Source organism: Excalfactoria chinensis, chromosome 19 (assembly GCF_039878825.1).
Source record: "Excalfactoria chinensis isolate bCotChi1 chromosome 19, bCotChi1.hap2, whole genome shotgun sequence".
Classification (NCBI taxonomy): domain Eukaryota; kingdom Metazoa; phylum Chordata; class Aves; order Galliformes; family Phasianidae; genus Excalfactoria; species Excalfactoria chinensis.
Genome location: NC_092843.1, coordinates 5,929,957 through 5,945,122, shown reverse-complemented (window position 1 = coordinate 5,945,122; position 15,166 = coordinate 5,929,957). Strand labels below are relative to the sequence as shown.

Below are 15,166 nucleotides of genomic sequence, written 5' to 3'. Positions count from 1 at the left end.
GCTCCCCCTGTGTGATAGGGCAGCTCCAGCACTGCAGCTCAATGCTGGCTCTGGTGTGACGTGGGGACGCACCAGGTGTCACAGCCATGTCACGCTGACCATGGGCAGCACCTCCAGGTGTCCCAACAGCATGCAGAGCCCACACCAATGCACACAGAACTACAGGCTCCTGCAGCTTGGCATGCAGTTGTCTCCTAAAAATAAAGCTTCGTTCTTTGGAGATCTTCCCCCCCAAACCCAGCAAAGTGACGCAGCACCTCTTTGTCTAATGAAAAATTCCATTTCTCATTCAGGTTTTGGTAAATGTTAATGGACTTCCCTGACTCATAGTGCTCTGACACTCAGCAAACTCCCCTCATTCGTTCCTCGCCTGGAAGCAAACCATTGCTCCACAAGCATCCAAACTTGTCATTGCCCTGCAAATGGACACAGTGCCCAGCCTGGGCAGGGACCACGCAGCATCCAGGACGCCCAGTGCTTTAGTTTGCAGCCAGGTGGTGGTGGGGTGAGGGGGGGAGGCTCCGTGCTGTCCGGCCTGGAGGTGCCCCCACACTCAGTCTCCATCTTTGAGCGCAGCCTTCAGGATGTGGTGCAGGCAGAGAGAAGCAAAAATTGGGCCCAATGCCCAGAAAATAGCAGCAAATTCCCTCTTAAAGAAAGGGCATATAAATAAATAAATAAAATCGAGTTACGTACCAGCTCCTAATGTCGTTATTGCCATTACACGAGCATCATTATTTCAAATGCTTTCTCCAATAGCTTACGACTCAAATAGGGAAGGATTGCATTGCCGGGTCAGGAAATAGAGGCTGTGGGGTTGGGGTGAGGCCCTGAGCTCTGACCCATCCCGCAGCCCCGGCAGCATCCATGGGTGATGTTCAGCTCCTCGGGGTGCAGCCATACAGGCAGGCTGCATATGGGGAAAAGCAAAGGCAACACTTGGGGCGGGCAGAGCTCCCTGCTGCCAGGACAGGACTGGCCCCATGGGCCGCCCCATCCCCAGACACAGAGATGGAAAGAAACAAAAACAAGGCTAATAGCCCAGGTGGGAATTTCCAGTCTCCGGCAGGTCCCGAGCCTCCTAAAAGCAGCCGATTTCCCTTGGCTTCTAATGAGTCCCCACTTCACAAACCAAAGCAGATCGTCTTTGCTGAGCTGCCCCTTCCCACCTGCTCACCCCGCACAGCCCTGCAGGCTCTCACATGTGGGCTCACGTGACGGCCGGCAGGTAATGGGACAGAAATAGCACCGGGCTGGGAGACAACCACAGGGCTTGGGGATACAAAGCCCACTGCCAGGTAAAGCCTTTAATTCCCACCGTCTGTCTAATGCCATGGAATGTCACTTGCTGTGATCCCTCACCCCTCCCCGAGCAGAGAGAAAGTAGGAGCTGCCCCAGCTCCAGTGCTGGCACAGGGATGGATCCTGTCCTGGGATGGCTTCAGCTTAATTTCAGTGTTGTTCTGAGCAAGGAGCAGAAGCATGGCATGCACACATCCCAGCCTCTCCCTGCACCACACAGCTCTGCAGTGCTGCACAAACAGGAGGAGGCAGCACGTAAATGAAGCACGCACCCGAAAATCAAGCCTGCCCTCAGCACACACTTCAGCCAAAGCTGTAACGAGTGCTAAGCATCCAGTTCTGCTGTCAAACTCCAGCTTTAAGTCGGCAAAATTGAGAGCTGATTCCTGCTTAATCCATTCCTTTCCAAATGGAAAGTGAGGCGACGCAGCAGCTCATCTCCATCGCTTATCAGAGACTCAATAACCGACCCTGTGGTTATTTCATACTCTGTCAGCTCAAAACCCAAGCTCTGCTGGAGCCCAGAGCTGTGACACAGGGCAGCCCAGTTCTGCACAGCTCAGACATCCCTTCTGCTCTTTCCCCACCAGTCTTAGGCCTGACTGAAGGCACAGTGTGGTTGCCTGCTCGAGATGGGAGGAGCAGAGGACACCAGGCCCCCAGCCCCTCCATGCCCTTGGGGTGTTCAGGACCTGCCTCGTCCTCAGCCTGCCCTGCTAATAGATGCAAAACACATTTGGTTTTCCTCAAATGATTGCAGAAGGGGGTTAATTGATGAGCAATGCGTGCCCACTGCCCGGCCCCACAGCAGCAGCAGCAGTGAGAGATGCTGCCCTCAGCTCCAGAGAAGTGTGTCACATCCTGCAGCCCCCACCTGCTCCATCATCCCCTGTGTGTGCTAAACAAAGCCACGATGGTAATGATAAGCAGGAAATGGGGCTGAATTGCTCTGAGAAGCTCCGTCCTGGTTGGTGTCACAGCTTCTGGAGGAGCAGGGGTGGTTGTTCTCTGACTGTATCCAGAGTCACTTGGGATGGGCCCAGAACAGCCTGATTTTAGGCAGGGTGTGATGCTGAACATGCAGCATATGTTGCCATTTCCATGCGAATCCCAAAATAGTTGGCGTTTTGTTTTGTGGTTTCCAAAGCACTGGGTTGTGGGTTTGCAGGGCAGCAGTGCCTGGTTCACTCCATGGGCTCAGGACACAGCAGCACACCGGGATTTGGGGTCAGGTACAGAGCTGTGCCAGCACTTTGCTACCTGGAGGCACAGCCACCACCTGCTGCATCACCGAACCCAGTGCTGATCCCTCACTGCCAAGGAAAGGGAGAGCTCTGTGCTGCATCAACTCCTATTAGGCTAATGTTATCTGCTCCCTGTGCCTTTCTGAGATGGAGTCAGCATCCTCTGAGGTTATCCAGCTGACTCGCCTCTGTGCTGGTCCCTGTTTGCCTCTCCCAGCAGGACAGGGTGATGGGGAGCAGAGCTGGCATCCATCCTGCAGCAGAGCCTCAGCTGGGGCTGTGATTCAGGCTCAGTTTGTGTCCAGGAGCGGAGTTAACATCAGCATTTAGGGCCTGGCCCTGTTGCCATGGAAATTGATAGACTTTCTGCTGGCATTTCGATGGGAGGAGGCATTTCGGGTGTCGTACATTTTGGGCAGGGAGCTGGATGCCAGCAGAGGGAAAGGCCACCCATCACCAGCAGCCTCCTGAGCTCTGGGGATCTGTGAGACAGCGTCTCAGCTTGGCAGAGTTAAAGAGCAATTGGGCTGTATTACGGAGTGTTACAGCAGCTCCTCTCCCACATACACATCAGGCTGATATCCTGCCAGAAACGATCCAACCTGAGCCCATGGTCGGTGCTGAAGGTGCCCATCACAGCCTCAGGGTTCTGTGCTGGGTTGTGCTGCACGGCCCCACGCTGCAGGGCTCCCTCCCAGCTCAGTGCCATGCCTGCAGGGTCCCATGGGTGGGATGATGGGGGGAGAGGAGGGCAGGTTTCAACCAGATGTTCTAACAAACCCATCTGGGAGGCACCTCCCAGGTCATTAAGCAGACAGAGGAGTCACTAGATGGCCCTGCTAGTCCTGCTCATCTGATCACAGCATGGATGCTTTGAAATGCTCGCGTTGATGCTCTGAGGGCTTCTCCTGAGCCTGCTCCCTGCTCCCAGCCTCCCTGGGGGTGGAAGGACCACATTCCCAGGAACCATTTCCCTCTCAGCATCCCCAGGGCAGCACCACTCTGGTCAGACATGACAGGTCTCTGCTTGGTGTAATCACACTGACAGTGATGGGCGTAAGAGCCAGGGAACCATACAATGAACATCGTGTTGCTGGCTAATCATGACATTAGCATTATTGGATTAGAACATTTGCATAATTTGGGCACGAGTCACTACCTGCACCAGGACATATGTTGACATGAATTTACATCCATTTGCATCCCAATGAAGCTCTTCTGACCACATCATGGGAACACCCAGCTGGGGACAGGGCCAGCACAGCCCCATATGTGTGGGCAGCTCTTCCTGGAATCTTAACCTGCATCCTTTGATTCAATGATTTGATTGTATAAGGAGGGAGGAATGAGATTCTATTACTTGATTCCTGATTCCTGATTCCCAGAGTATCCCTGAGTGCTTTCTAATACACTTGTAGTGGAAATGCTATGTTACAGCTTGAAGCAGTGATGGAGCACCTGGTGGAAGGCAGGGCCAACCCAGGGGAGCTCAGGTGCAAGCAATTTGCCTGAGTAACCAGGAGTAAAGCCAGGATCCACCCCTTCCCAAACCTCATTTAAGGGCTGGCTGTGGAGGTGATAGCATCTTGCTGGAGATCCCTGCCTACCAAAGGTCTTCTAAAGGTAAGTAGTTTCTTCTTTTGTTTGTACTTCTGTGGGTGCTCTGCTGGTGTTTGTTCTCATTTGCTGTAGCCTCAGATTGTGCCACCCTGCTGGTATTGCTGTAATTTCCATCACACCGTAGAGTCCTACCCCAAAGCTGCTACTGTGTTCCTCCTGGGTTATTCTAAACACTGATAAAACTGGACAAAAGGACCAACTTGTTCTGTCCAGGTTGTTTCTAGATACAGCTGGGACACCACCACATGTTTTGCAAACAACAGGGATTTATCTGCAGGCCTGTGACACAGCTTCACATGGAAGGCTATTGGGATTAAGAGTGTGAGCACAGCCTGCAGTGCTCAGCTGCTACAGGTAACAATGCTGCCGTGTAAACAGGAGTGCTTATCCAATCCCATTGCCTGATGTATTTGGTTTGGGTGAACAGAGCCCAGAGAAATCTGCTTGGCTTCTCTTTTCTTCTTGATTAGAAGTTGAAAAGCAAAGAAAAAGGCATGGAAATGCAGTTCCTGTAGGGGAATGCAGTGCTGTGCTCTGAGCATCTCAGAGGTGGAAGAGCCCCACTCCCCAGCATGTTGTGCTGAGCAGCATCCCAGCAGCAAGGAACAAGCACAGCCCTGGTGCTGCAGCACAGAGCAGAGGAATTTGGCCTCAGCCACAGCATCTCCCACCCACCTGCTCTAAGCCTCCGCTGAGCCTTCAAAGCCTGCCAGTTAGCATCCCTCTGCTTTAATGACCCAAGCTATTAAAGTGGGGGGTGTTTCAAGACTTTGAACAAACATGTCAAGAACGCTGGCTGGAGGGCAGCTGGGCTTTGGTGAGTTTGCAGCCCACGCTTTTGCTGGCACGCATGGTACTTCACCTCAAAACAGTCTCAGTACCTGGAAACTTCTGGACTTGTGTATGAGAAATGGAGACAAACCCGTCTGAGAGGTCAGACAGACCTGGTATTAATGGGAGAGAGGAAGAAAACCAGAATTTCTGGCTCAAAGGAAGAGCATGATTGCATGGCTGCCACCTGATGCTGAGGGCCACAAGCAGTGAAGGTGGGAGCACAGCACCAGAAACAAGGGATGCACTCCTACATCGTTGCTGGGATGTGGGGCACAGCACCTATGTGATTTATGGCTGTGTAGATGGGATGCTGAATGCTGACCATTGGAGTGTTTGATCAGCCTGGGGCTGTCAGAATGGCTCCCAGCTGGAGGCACCAGATAACAGCAGCAAATTAACCCCATTCCCCTCCCTCCCCTTTGCATTGGACACCTCAGAAAAGAAAAAGCAGGGGGGGAGGCAAGCCTAGTAAATCAGACCTGCTGCTTCACAACCTGCTTCTCCTTCTGCAGTGTTGGGGATGCTGCAAGGGCCCTGGGGCAGAGCCTGGTGGACACAGGCCTGGGGACACAACTGCTGGTGCTTGGGGGAGGTCAGAGCCCAGCCCAGCTCTTCCCAAAGCCTTGCACGGAGTAGCCACGAGTCACCATGGTGAGAGCAGAACTGGCACCAAACACCAACATGGGACATGCTGCAAAAATCAGAGTCCTGTGTGCTTCCCAGAGGCACCGAGATGGGCTACATCTGATTTTTGCCTTCCCTTTGCAGCCCTCTCGCTCTCCTCTCCCTGCCTTTGAGAAACAGATGCACCCATTCATAACCATGCAGAAGCAAGTGCGCATTTGCCTTTCCGACTGCAGTGCAGCTGGTGAGGCACAGGAGGGAAAATGATGCTCCGTATGAATACACAAATTATCCGCGCTGATCTTATTACACTCGAATGGCAAATGAGCACAAAAAGAAAACATGAAAGAGAGAGGCATTGTTTGGGTGGCGCCGATGTAGCATCATTATTGTTTATCCCCTCGGAGCACTCCATCATCCTAATCCTGCTGCCTCCTGCAGAGATGGGTCAGCGTGGAGCAGTGCGATGCAGTGCTGGGAGACCCAGCAGGTCGAGGCCAAGCATCCCATAACTCAAGGCATCATCGGTGTTAAAAAGCTCCATAGAAGGCAGATGCACCCAGCACCAACCCTGAGAGCACCGCATTGACTGCAGTGGGGTCCTGGGTGTGTTAAAAGAGCTTTGCAGCCCCTTAGGTCCTGTGTATCCAGGTATGCAGAGGGCTGGGGCAGCTCCTCCTGATGCAGAGGCATTTGATGAGCCCGGCAGCTTATTCCTTGCATAGCAAACAGCAATTATAGGGAGTGCAGGGAAAAAAAAACAGTCACAAGGTGGGAATCCAAACAGCTCGCAAGTCATCTGCCATCAAAACAGGGAGAAATTGGTGTTTCCTACTTAGCACTTACTACATCAAGGCGGCTTGCTGATGCTAATTAAACAGGTATCGCCAAGAAGATTTACAGCCCTTATTTGCATTTCTCAGTCTATTTTTCCATCCTCTGAGGCAGTGTGAGGATGGCCACGGTGCAGATGCAGCCCAGAGGCAGCAGCAGCTCTGGAGCAGCTCCTGTTGAGCAGCAGGATGGGGTAGAAGTCTATAAGTGTATGCAAGGAGAAATGAGAACTGCCCAGAGCTGCAGCCAGCCCTGATGGGGAGGCCCACTGGCAGAATCCTGGTGCTTTTCTCTCACTCTTTCCCCAGCCAAGGGATGAGAGTGGGAAAGGGTGGAGGTGCTGCATATCTGCTGCATGCTAATGTTATACAAACAGCTCCAAGTGCCAGCCAGGGACTGGGGGAAGGAAAAGAAATGCAATGGGGATGCCTTCAAATGAAAGCACAGAACCTTGGTGTCACACAGCTGGGTTGGCTCTGTTGATCCTCTGCTATGAAGGCAGTAAGAGGAATTACTTCTGCTGTGTGAAGGTGCAGAGCAGAGGTTTGGGTGTGGGGCTGCCTGGGTGCTGGCAGGCAGCACACATCGTGCTCCCACCTCCAGGCTGCTGTGGGTGTATGCTGCAGTATCATCATCTTTTGCCTCTTGAGCATCGCAGGCATCTCAGTGCTACCTGAACATACTGCTAATCAGCCCGTGGTCAGGAATGAATGAGAATCAACAGCTCTAGAGAGGAGCCTCCTGTGAGATATTCGCCCATCACTTGATGTTTTGTACCTCCTGGAAAGCTCGTTACTGATTGCAGCATCCAAACCTCCCATCACACCCATGAGAACCACCATCTGAATGCCAGTTGGGATTTATGTGCCCCGCTGTGCTGAACCATGTGCAGCTCCTGGGTAGGAAGGGTTCCCTTTCCCTTCAGTCTGTAGCTGCATAATGCAAACCCAAACTTGGCAGTTCACACCCAGTGCTTTTGGCTCTGAGATCCCACAGCTGACTCTCTCACATGCTGGTTGTTGTCACAGCAAGCAGAGCATGGACAGAACGGCACAAGAGATGGAGGGTCCTGGGAGTTCTCCATCCTTGGACTAACAGCAGCTCCCCAGCAAAACAATCTTAACAGCAACCATCGAGGTGCTTTTGGAATGGGGAAAAGCCAAACAGATGGAAAAGCCATGTGAAATCTTGAAGCTGAACGCAGGGTGAAAGGGAAGATGGAGCAACCAGGGCTGTGCATGCTCAGTGAGCAGTGAAGAGACACTACCCTGAGCTGACTGCCAAACCAGAGCAAGTGACAAGCGTTGGAAAGCTGAGGGACAGCACTTGACAGGATGACATCCAGTGCTGGTTTATGCTCAGTGACAACATGGCAAACCTTTTCTCTCAGAGGGGCTGAGGAGCAGACCTGTGCCAAGGCACCAAAGAGGGGCAATACAACGGAGGACAACTTTCTGTGCAGAATTCAATTACACTCCTGCTGTGTGAACCACTGTTCCATGGCTGGGCTGCTCTCTTTCCCTGCTGGAGCCAGTCAAAGGATTTGGAGAGCATCTGCAACCTGGGGATGGAAAAAAGTGCTTTTCTGTCTCAAAAATGGTAAGCAGTTGTTCCAGAGCTAAAGCTTTATTGTTTCCAGTAGTAAAACACTACATAAAGGTTGTAAGGGAGGGAGATGAGAAGAACAAAACAATAAAAGCAACACAAACAGACAGAGTAGACTGAGCACCATGTGCTGAGCCCTTCTTGCCTCCCTTGAACCAAGTGAAAAGACATCAACTGGTGCAACTGCAGGACAATATTCCAACCAGAATTACAGAACAAAACTGAGAGAGCTGCAACACAGGGGAAGGAGAAGTTTAAAATAGAAATGACATGCTCACAGAGTGTGTGCAGCAGTCCCATTGGAATAGGACCAGGTCATGTTCTCATGGGCTGGATCCTTCCCTTGACCCACAGGCAATCTTCCTATGGATGGCACAATGGTCTTGATGACCAGGTTTAACAACCACACCACTGGGAGCACCCCTCAGTGGAGAACAAGCTCATCTCTTGCTCTCTTCAACACCAATGCTGTGAAATCCATGTCCAGGCATTTCTCTTCCTGCGATCTATGTCGCCCAAAGGCTTCACCTTCATTTACCAAAGGGCAGAAGCATCTCGGAGGAATAGTTGGAAGGTGTTTCCCAGAAGCATTAGCTGGAAAAGCAATAGGGGAACAGTGCTCTGCTGGACCATGTTCATTTAGAAAGAAAGTCAAGGATTGATTTCCAATCTCCTGTTAGAGTATTCCAGCACCCAATCTCATTTATCTTCATACTGCAGCCATTTGTAAGAGCATATACTACATGCACACGGAGAGCCCAGCAGCAAAGGAGCACTGAACAAAAGAGTAATAACCAAGGGAACAGGCTGACATTAACAGGCATGAATTGCTTTTAAATCCATGACTGAAGAGGGAACTTTATGGAATCCTTCATTTCTTCTGCAAAACACGGGTCAGATTCAAAGCATTTCATCAAAATGCACAGACTCCTACTTGCTTAGAGTGAGCTTTTGTTCAAGCCTTTAAAGATCTAATTGCTCTAGAAATGGCAGGTAATTTGATTTTTCTCATCAACCAGGTCTCGGAGGGAAATTGTCCATCCCAGGAAAGCAGCAGGATCGGGGCAGAGCTCTCAGCCTGACTCATCTTGACACCATCACTACAGCCAGATGCTCGAGACTTCCAGGAAAAAGGCAAAACGCAGGCCCCTGTTTGTGCAGGAGATTACAAGGTGCACACGTGGGAGGAGAATCTGCAGAGCTTAAAGAGGTAAAGTAATTGGAAAGCTTTTAGCTGATTTGGGCAGCCAGCTGTAGGTGTGTGTGTGTGTTGGGGGGGTGTTCCCCCCCACCCAGAGCTGTAGTGTGTGCTCTGCTCCCAGCCCTGCTGCACTGCCTACAGTGCAGGGTGTGATGAAGCTGCTTCACCACACCAATTCAGAAGGCAGGGCATTGGGGCAGGGAGGACAGGCAGGTGCTTCCTATGTGCTGTTGTGTTGCTGGTGCTTGGGCAGAGCTGGCTTCACCACAGTCCTCATTGGCACCAGACAATGTCCTTAGTGTGGCCTACAGGAGGGGGCAAGCGTTGGGTTCAGGCAGCTCAGCTCCATCTCCACCTCTGTCAGCACCGTGTTCTGGTGTGGCTGCGCCTTTTGCCTTCAAAATAAAGACAAGCAGAAGTTAACATAGAATCATTAAGGTTGGAAGAGACCTCTGGGATTCCCATGTCCAAACCTGGTCCATGCACAGTGACCACAGCCCTTAGTGGTCACTGCAGGATGGGGACACCCCACCTCCCTGGGCAGCTGTGCCATTGCATCACTGCTCACCCATGCTCATGTGCCAGCCCCTTTGCCTGCCTTGTTGCCCTTCTTTGTGTGAAAAGGAGTGGAGAGAGTTGATAAAAGTTAATCTGAGATTGCTTTCAGCTCCTCGGTGCCATTTTAAGAGCCTCCTAAAAATAATAATGAAGAGAATGTCTGTGCATCATTACTCTGCACGCTGTCAGCAGTCAGGGCCCATTAAACTTTATTAAAGAAAGAAAAGACAGGCAAATTGGGAAAGGAGGAGAAAGAAAAAGCAGTGCTGATGGAGCTGCTGTTCTGGTACATCACTCAGGGCAGGCAGAAATCCAAACCTCAGCCCAAGAGGTTTCCAAACAGCACCCGTGGAGCCAACCCTATCCCAACTGGGCCAGCATGTGTGTGGGATGATGGGCACAGCACAACAGGGCTTGTGAATAACAGAATCATTCAGGTTGGGAAAGACTTCTCAGATCCCCAAGTCCAACCCCACCCCACAGTGCCCACTGACCACAGCCCTCATTGCACACCCCCGTGCTTCTTAACATCTCCTGGGATAGGGACCTCACCACATCCCTGTGCAGCTGTACCAGTATCCAATCTGAACCTCCCATGGTGGCTACTTGAGGCCATTCCCTCTTCTACATGGAGCCCAAAGGTCCCTTCTCTGAGCTGAATGGGACACAAATTATGCTGGTTCAAGGAGAGACAACCAGGGACAAAAACAGGAGCTTCATCTCCAGCTGCAGACTTCTTTCCAGATATGTTGAGTGAGAGAGATGAGAGAATGAGTCTTTGTCATTCCTCTGTTTCAAGGGAAAAGCCTTCAATTTAAAACTCCGTGGAGAATTACAGAAATGGTGAAAGTAATTCATTTATTTTTCAAGCAAAGAAAGGTTTGAGAACCCGACTTCAAGGTGAGGCTCAAAGCCCTGGAAACGTTTTGGTTCTACCACTGGAAAATGAAAGCATTTTAATTCCTTAAAGCATAGAAGGGGGGGCATTGGCTACTTCTGAGGTTCCTATTTAGCAGCACATTGTACCTAAAGCACAAACCCTGAATCCCTTCCCAGCTCTGTCACTACTGGAAGACATGTTTTATTTATCAATACAGCGGGATGGGTTGGTGCTCTGCAGCACCGATAGGGGAAGGCAGACACAGCTCAAAGCTTCCCAGCCATGAAGGCACAATTCAGTCTTTTCTGTTTGCAGAAGAGGGACGGCTCATCCTCAGCAGCAGGAAGGCTCAACCCCACAACAACGGGGCACAAATGGGGTGGGAGAGCAATTAAAGGGGGGAGAGATGGCAGCTACTTTCTTGCCAAGTGCAGGAAAACAGAAGTCACCTCCCCAAAGACTGTCAGCAAGAAAGTCATTACAGAAATTACTTTTTCATTTGGAACTTAATTCATATGAGGACAATTTTGTTGTTTTTTCTTTCCCCTGCATAGAATGAAGTAGTTCGACCCAACGAGGTGAAATGTTACCTCCCCATCATCCCTGAGGGAGCAAACCAGACATCCTGAGAGACAGAAGGGAAGGCAAAGAAGGTGGTAATGCTTTAAACTTCAATTTAAACTGAGAATTCCCTGCCACAATGAGACAGGGCAGCTCTGCCCATCTCCTGCATTAGCAGCATGCATATTGACTCTGACCCCAACCAAGGATGCACTGAGGCACTGAGGGAGTGACACCACCTCCTTCCTAAACCTAATCAGTTCCTGAAAGGTGAGGAGTAAATCTCCCCAATGGATGAGTGATGGAGCAGTGCTCCCTGCCCAGCTCCATGCAGAGGAAGGGCACCCCAAGCTGCAGCTTCAGTGCATGGGTAGAAGGGCTCTGCTCAGAGCCTCTGTCTGCCCTGTTTCTGAGCCCACCTGGCTCTGCCATCACAGTGCTCAGCTCCCATACGCCGCTGCTTTACGTGGCTCTGTTTCACCGCCAGCTGCTGCACCGCTCTTTAAGTATTAATGATTTAGACAACATGTTGGCACAGGAGCAGAGATGGAGAGACTGTGATTTGCACTCAGATGCATGCTACTAATTAGCTCGTCTTGTGGCTGCTTTGCCACATGGAGGGGAAGTACAAAAAACACCTCCATCTCCAGCCCTGCAGCCCAAACCCCCTCACCTTACTCTGCCCACAGACCACCTCAGTGACCACCACGTGGGATTCACCCACTCCTCAGAAAGTGCCCTGCAGTGAGGACCCACCAAAGAAGAACTGCAGCCGATCCCCTGTGCTCTTAATCAGCTCCATGCAGCAGCCAAACCCAAAGCTGTAATCTCCATTAAAAGCTCTCCATGGGCTAATGAAATCCATCAAAATATACGGCTGGTTTCTTTGTTTAATGCTGTTTAATTTTCCCTTTCGTTAATAAAAACGTCGTAATTAAGAACAGGGAGGTTTTTGCTCTTCTCCCATCAAGGGAACAACACATCAGCTGTGCAGCCAAAGGAAAAGGAGTCTCACCCACCCAGGCAGGGTAAAGGGAGGGGAAAAGGGAGAACAGGCATTTCTTATCTGCAATTTTTCTTCTCTTCATGATAAAACACTCTCCAGCAAAACCAGTGCATGACCTCCCCTACATCCATCCACCCATGGTGCTCAATGGAAAGGAAGGCAGGAGCCACAGAAAGAGGGAGAACAGCCTGAGAGCAGGCACAGTGCTTAAGGTTGGAGGGCACATCCAGAGGTCTTCACCTCCAGGAATTGGAGCTTCACAATGAAAAGAGACATCAGGACCCAGAAAACAACACCTCTAAAAACAAGCAGTAAAAAAAACAACAGCCTCTGGCAGCTTCTCAACTCACTGCTCTCTTCTCCAAGTTTGGCTCAAGGGCTGAGGTTGCCTAAATCCCGGTGCAGCACTGACAGTGAGTCACTCCATGACAAAGCCCAGGCTTCATTATCTGCCTCACCAATCCACAGCACCGTGCTGGAAACCTGCAGAACTCTTTCTAACAGCTCCTTGTCTTCCCTTGGCCATGTTGGCTGCGTGACCACATTGCTATCTCAGCCTTTGGGCCTGAAAAGCTCAGGACTGTGCTTGCAGCATCACTCCCCACAGCCTCAGATTTAAGGGTGCTGAATGGTTCTGCCACACTGTGCTTGAAAACAGAATGAGAGCAGAGGTGAGAATGAGAAGGAAGAAGAAAATCACTGCCAGAACAACACCTGAGGTGCTAATATAAAGCAAAAACTGCTCCTCAGATAGCACTACAAAGTTTCAGAGACAAGAAGTTACAGCAAGATCTGCCTTTAACATCCTCGTGGTGCCACATAGCACGAGGTGTGATGCACCTCCACCTGCAGGCCCTGAGCTGAGCAGCCCCTGTGCAGCATCTGGGACATAAACAGCCCCAGCCATAATGAAGCTCTCCATCAATACTGTGGCTGGTTTAACCCTCTCCTCAGCAGGGTACCCTCTACAACTCAGGGGCTGTTTTACTGGACTTGAGTGAGCATCACACTTTTCAGCTTTTTAGTGTACATCCAGCTGCATGGCACTTTAGCTCCTCCTGCCAGCAATGAGAGATCCCACTGGAAAGCACTGACTCCTTCTGCCAAGCTTTGCATAAAAGGGCATTTTTTTCCTGAGGAAAAAAAAAAGGCACTTTGTGCCTATGAGATGCTGTTTGCACCGTCATGGCCAGGCAGCAGCCAGCTCAAGCAGCAGGGAAGCTCCAAAGTGCCAAACCCTGTACAGACAGCACCCAGAACAGTCATCACCTGCATCACAGCACAGCCACAGAGCACCACAAAGCAGAACATCCAGCAGCAGGGTCACACAGCCCTCCGTCCCACAGCACAGCCCACAGACCAGCACTCCATGGGAACCTAAAGCCAGCAAGGGCTTAAAAATAAACCACCGGTCTGGGGCAGCACTGTAATCCAGAGGATGGATGGAGCAGAAGTACCACTCAGCTGAATTGCTTTGCAAGAAAAACAACAACAAGCCCCTAAAATTAAAGAGAACTGCAAATCCCTGAAATTTGCCTTCAGTTGATGCTGGCTATTCCTAGCAGGCAGCATGGGGAGGAGAACCACAGCTCCATGGATAAATAAACCTGCGCTCCCTAATCCAATTTATAACCCAACACGTGCAGCACAAGAAGGGCTTAAGAACAAAGCAGTGGCAGCTCACAGGGTACAGGAGCACTCTGGAGGGAGCAGTGCTAAATGATAACTCAAAGGGTTATGGAATACATTAGCAGGAACCGCAGAGAGAACACATTTGCATCTCTTTCAGCTGCTCCAGATCAGATGTGATGGCAGCTCTGCTCTTGCAGTCACTTAATTGTTCCAAGGTTGTCAAGGGGGAAAGGTGTCTTATTTTTTTCCCCCTTCACCGCAGATCTTTGGAAGTAGCCATGCTCAGCTTTAAGAGCCACATGAGATTAGGAAGAATTTCCTTCAGTTTCATAAAGCTGCTGGATCTGTGCTCTGCTCTGTGCAGATGTGAGCTCCTTGCAGGGGACAGCTCGAGGCTGCTGGTGCTCCCTGGGCTGGCTGCAGGCAGCTCTAATTCCAGGCCATTACTCACGTTGCAGAATAGGTTCTGCACAACAGGAGGAGGGAAGGAGTGAGCTGTAACACCATGACAGCGCCTGCCACCAGCACAGCAGGGAGAGGTGATGCCAGGCCAAAGAGCTGCACCTCACAGCTTAGAGGGACCACAGCCCCCAGTCAGGGATGTGCCCCAGAGGGAATGCTCTGCTTACCTGGGGCTCTGCCACCACTGCTGTCATGCCCATCTGCTGCCTGGTCACTATGGCAGCTCTCTCCCTGCCCGCTGCTTGCACTGCTGTGGTTCCCAGACACCCTGATGGGACAGCCGGGCTCCCTGGAGAGCACTGTGGGACACAACGGAGAGAGAGTTTAGCAGGGAAAGAAGCAGATGGGGCCAGGTTCTAAGGGATCCACCACCAGTCCGACCCATTGCTGCTATCTGAGTGATAACAGGCCAGCCCCCTGCAACCAGTGGCAGCCAAGTGGCAAAACCCAGATGGAACGTTAGCTCCTCACCCTGTCCTGCTTGCTGCTTTCCTCCTGGAGAGCCTTTTGACCCCGCGGATGAAGGTCTGTCCTCCTGGCTGGAAGAGCTGAGCTCTGAGTCGCTGTCGCTAGAAACCACTGTGGGAAAGATGAGGGGGGAGGAGAGAGACAGTTATTCACAATGTTCATAACACTTACCAAGAGGGTGCCAGATGGATCCAAATAAAACACGAACAAATGCTGACTCGCTGATCACATCTCCCTCTCCAAAAGCAGCACTACCTGCAGTTCTTCCACAGCTGTTTGTGCTTCCTCTCAAACACCACGCAACATTTTTTCCAGATGATTTACAGCTCAGCAGC

At 51.1% G+C, this 15,166-nt stretch overlaps 1 protein-coding gene and 1 long non-coding RNA gene across 9 annotated transcripts in view; one reads left to right on the top strand and one right to left on the bottom strand.

The window, feature by feature from the left end:
- The first annotated feature begins 4,101 nt into the window (after positions 1-4,101).
- LOC140260644 (uncharacterized) lies at positions 4,102-12,121 on the top strand. Its single transcript, XR_011905593.1, has 4 exons — positions 4,102-4,169; positions 9,083-9,273; positions 11,257-11,355; positions 11,953-12,121. It is a non-coding gene; the product is annotated as an uncharacterized lncRNA (long non-coding RNA).
- The window catches only part of RPH3AL (rabphilin 3A like (without C2 domains)), a 24,833-nt gene continuing 18,933 nt past the window's right edge, over positions 9,267-15,166 (bottom strand). For all 8 annotated transcript variants that reach the window (XM_072353183.1, XM_072353189.1, XM_072353187.1 and 5 more), the window contains 3 exons: positions 14,835-14,942; positions 14,531-14,662; positions 9,267-9,659 (listed from right to left, as the gene is read on the bottom strand). In XM_072353183.1, the coding sequence (XP_072209284.1) occupies positions 9,625-9,659; positions 14,531-14,662; positions 14,835-14,942 (275 nt within the window). In that variant the 3' untranslated portion in view covers positions 9,267-9,624. The remainder of the gene's footprint in view (positions 9,660-14,530; positions 14,663-14,834; positions 14,943-15,166) is intronic.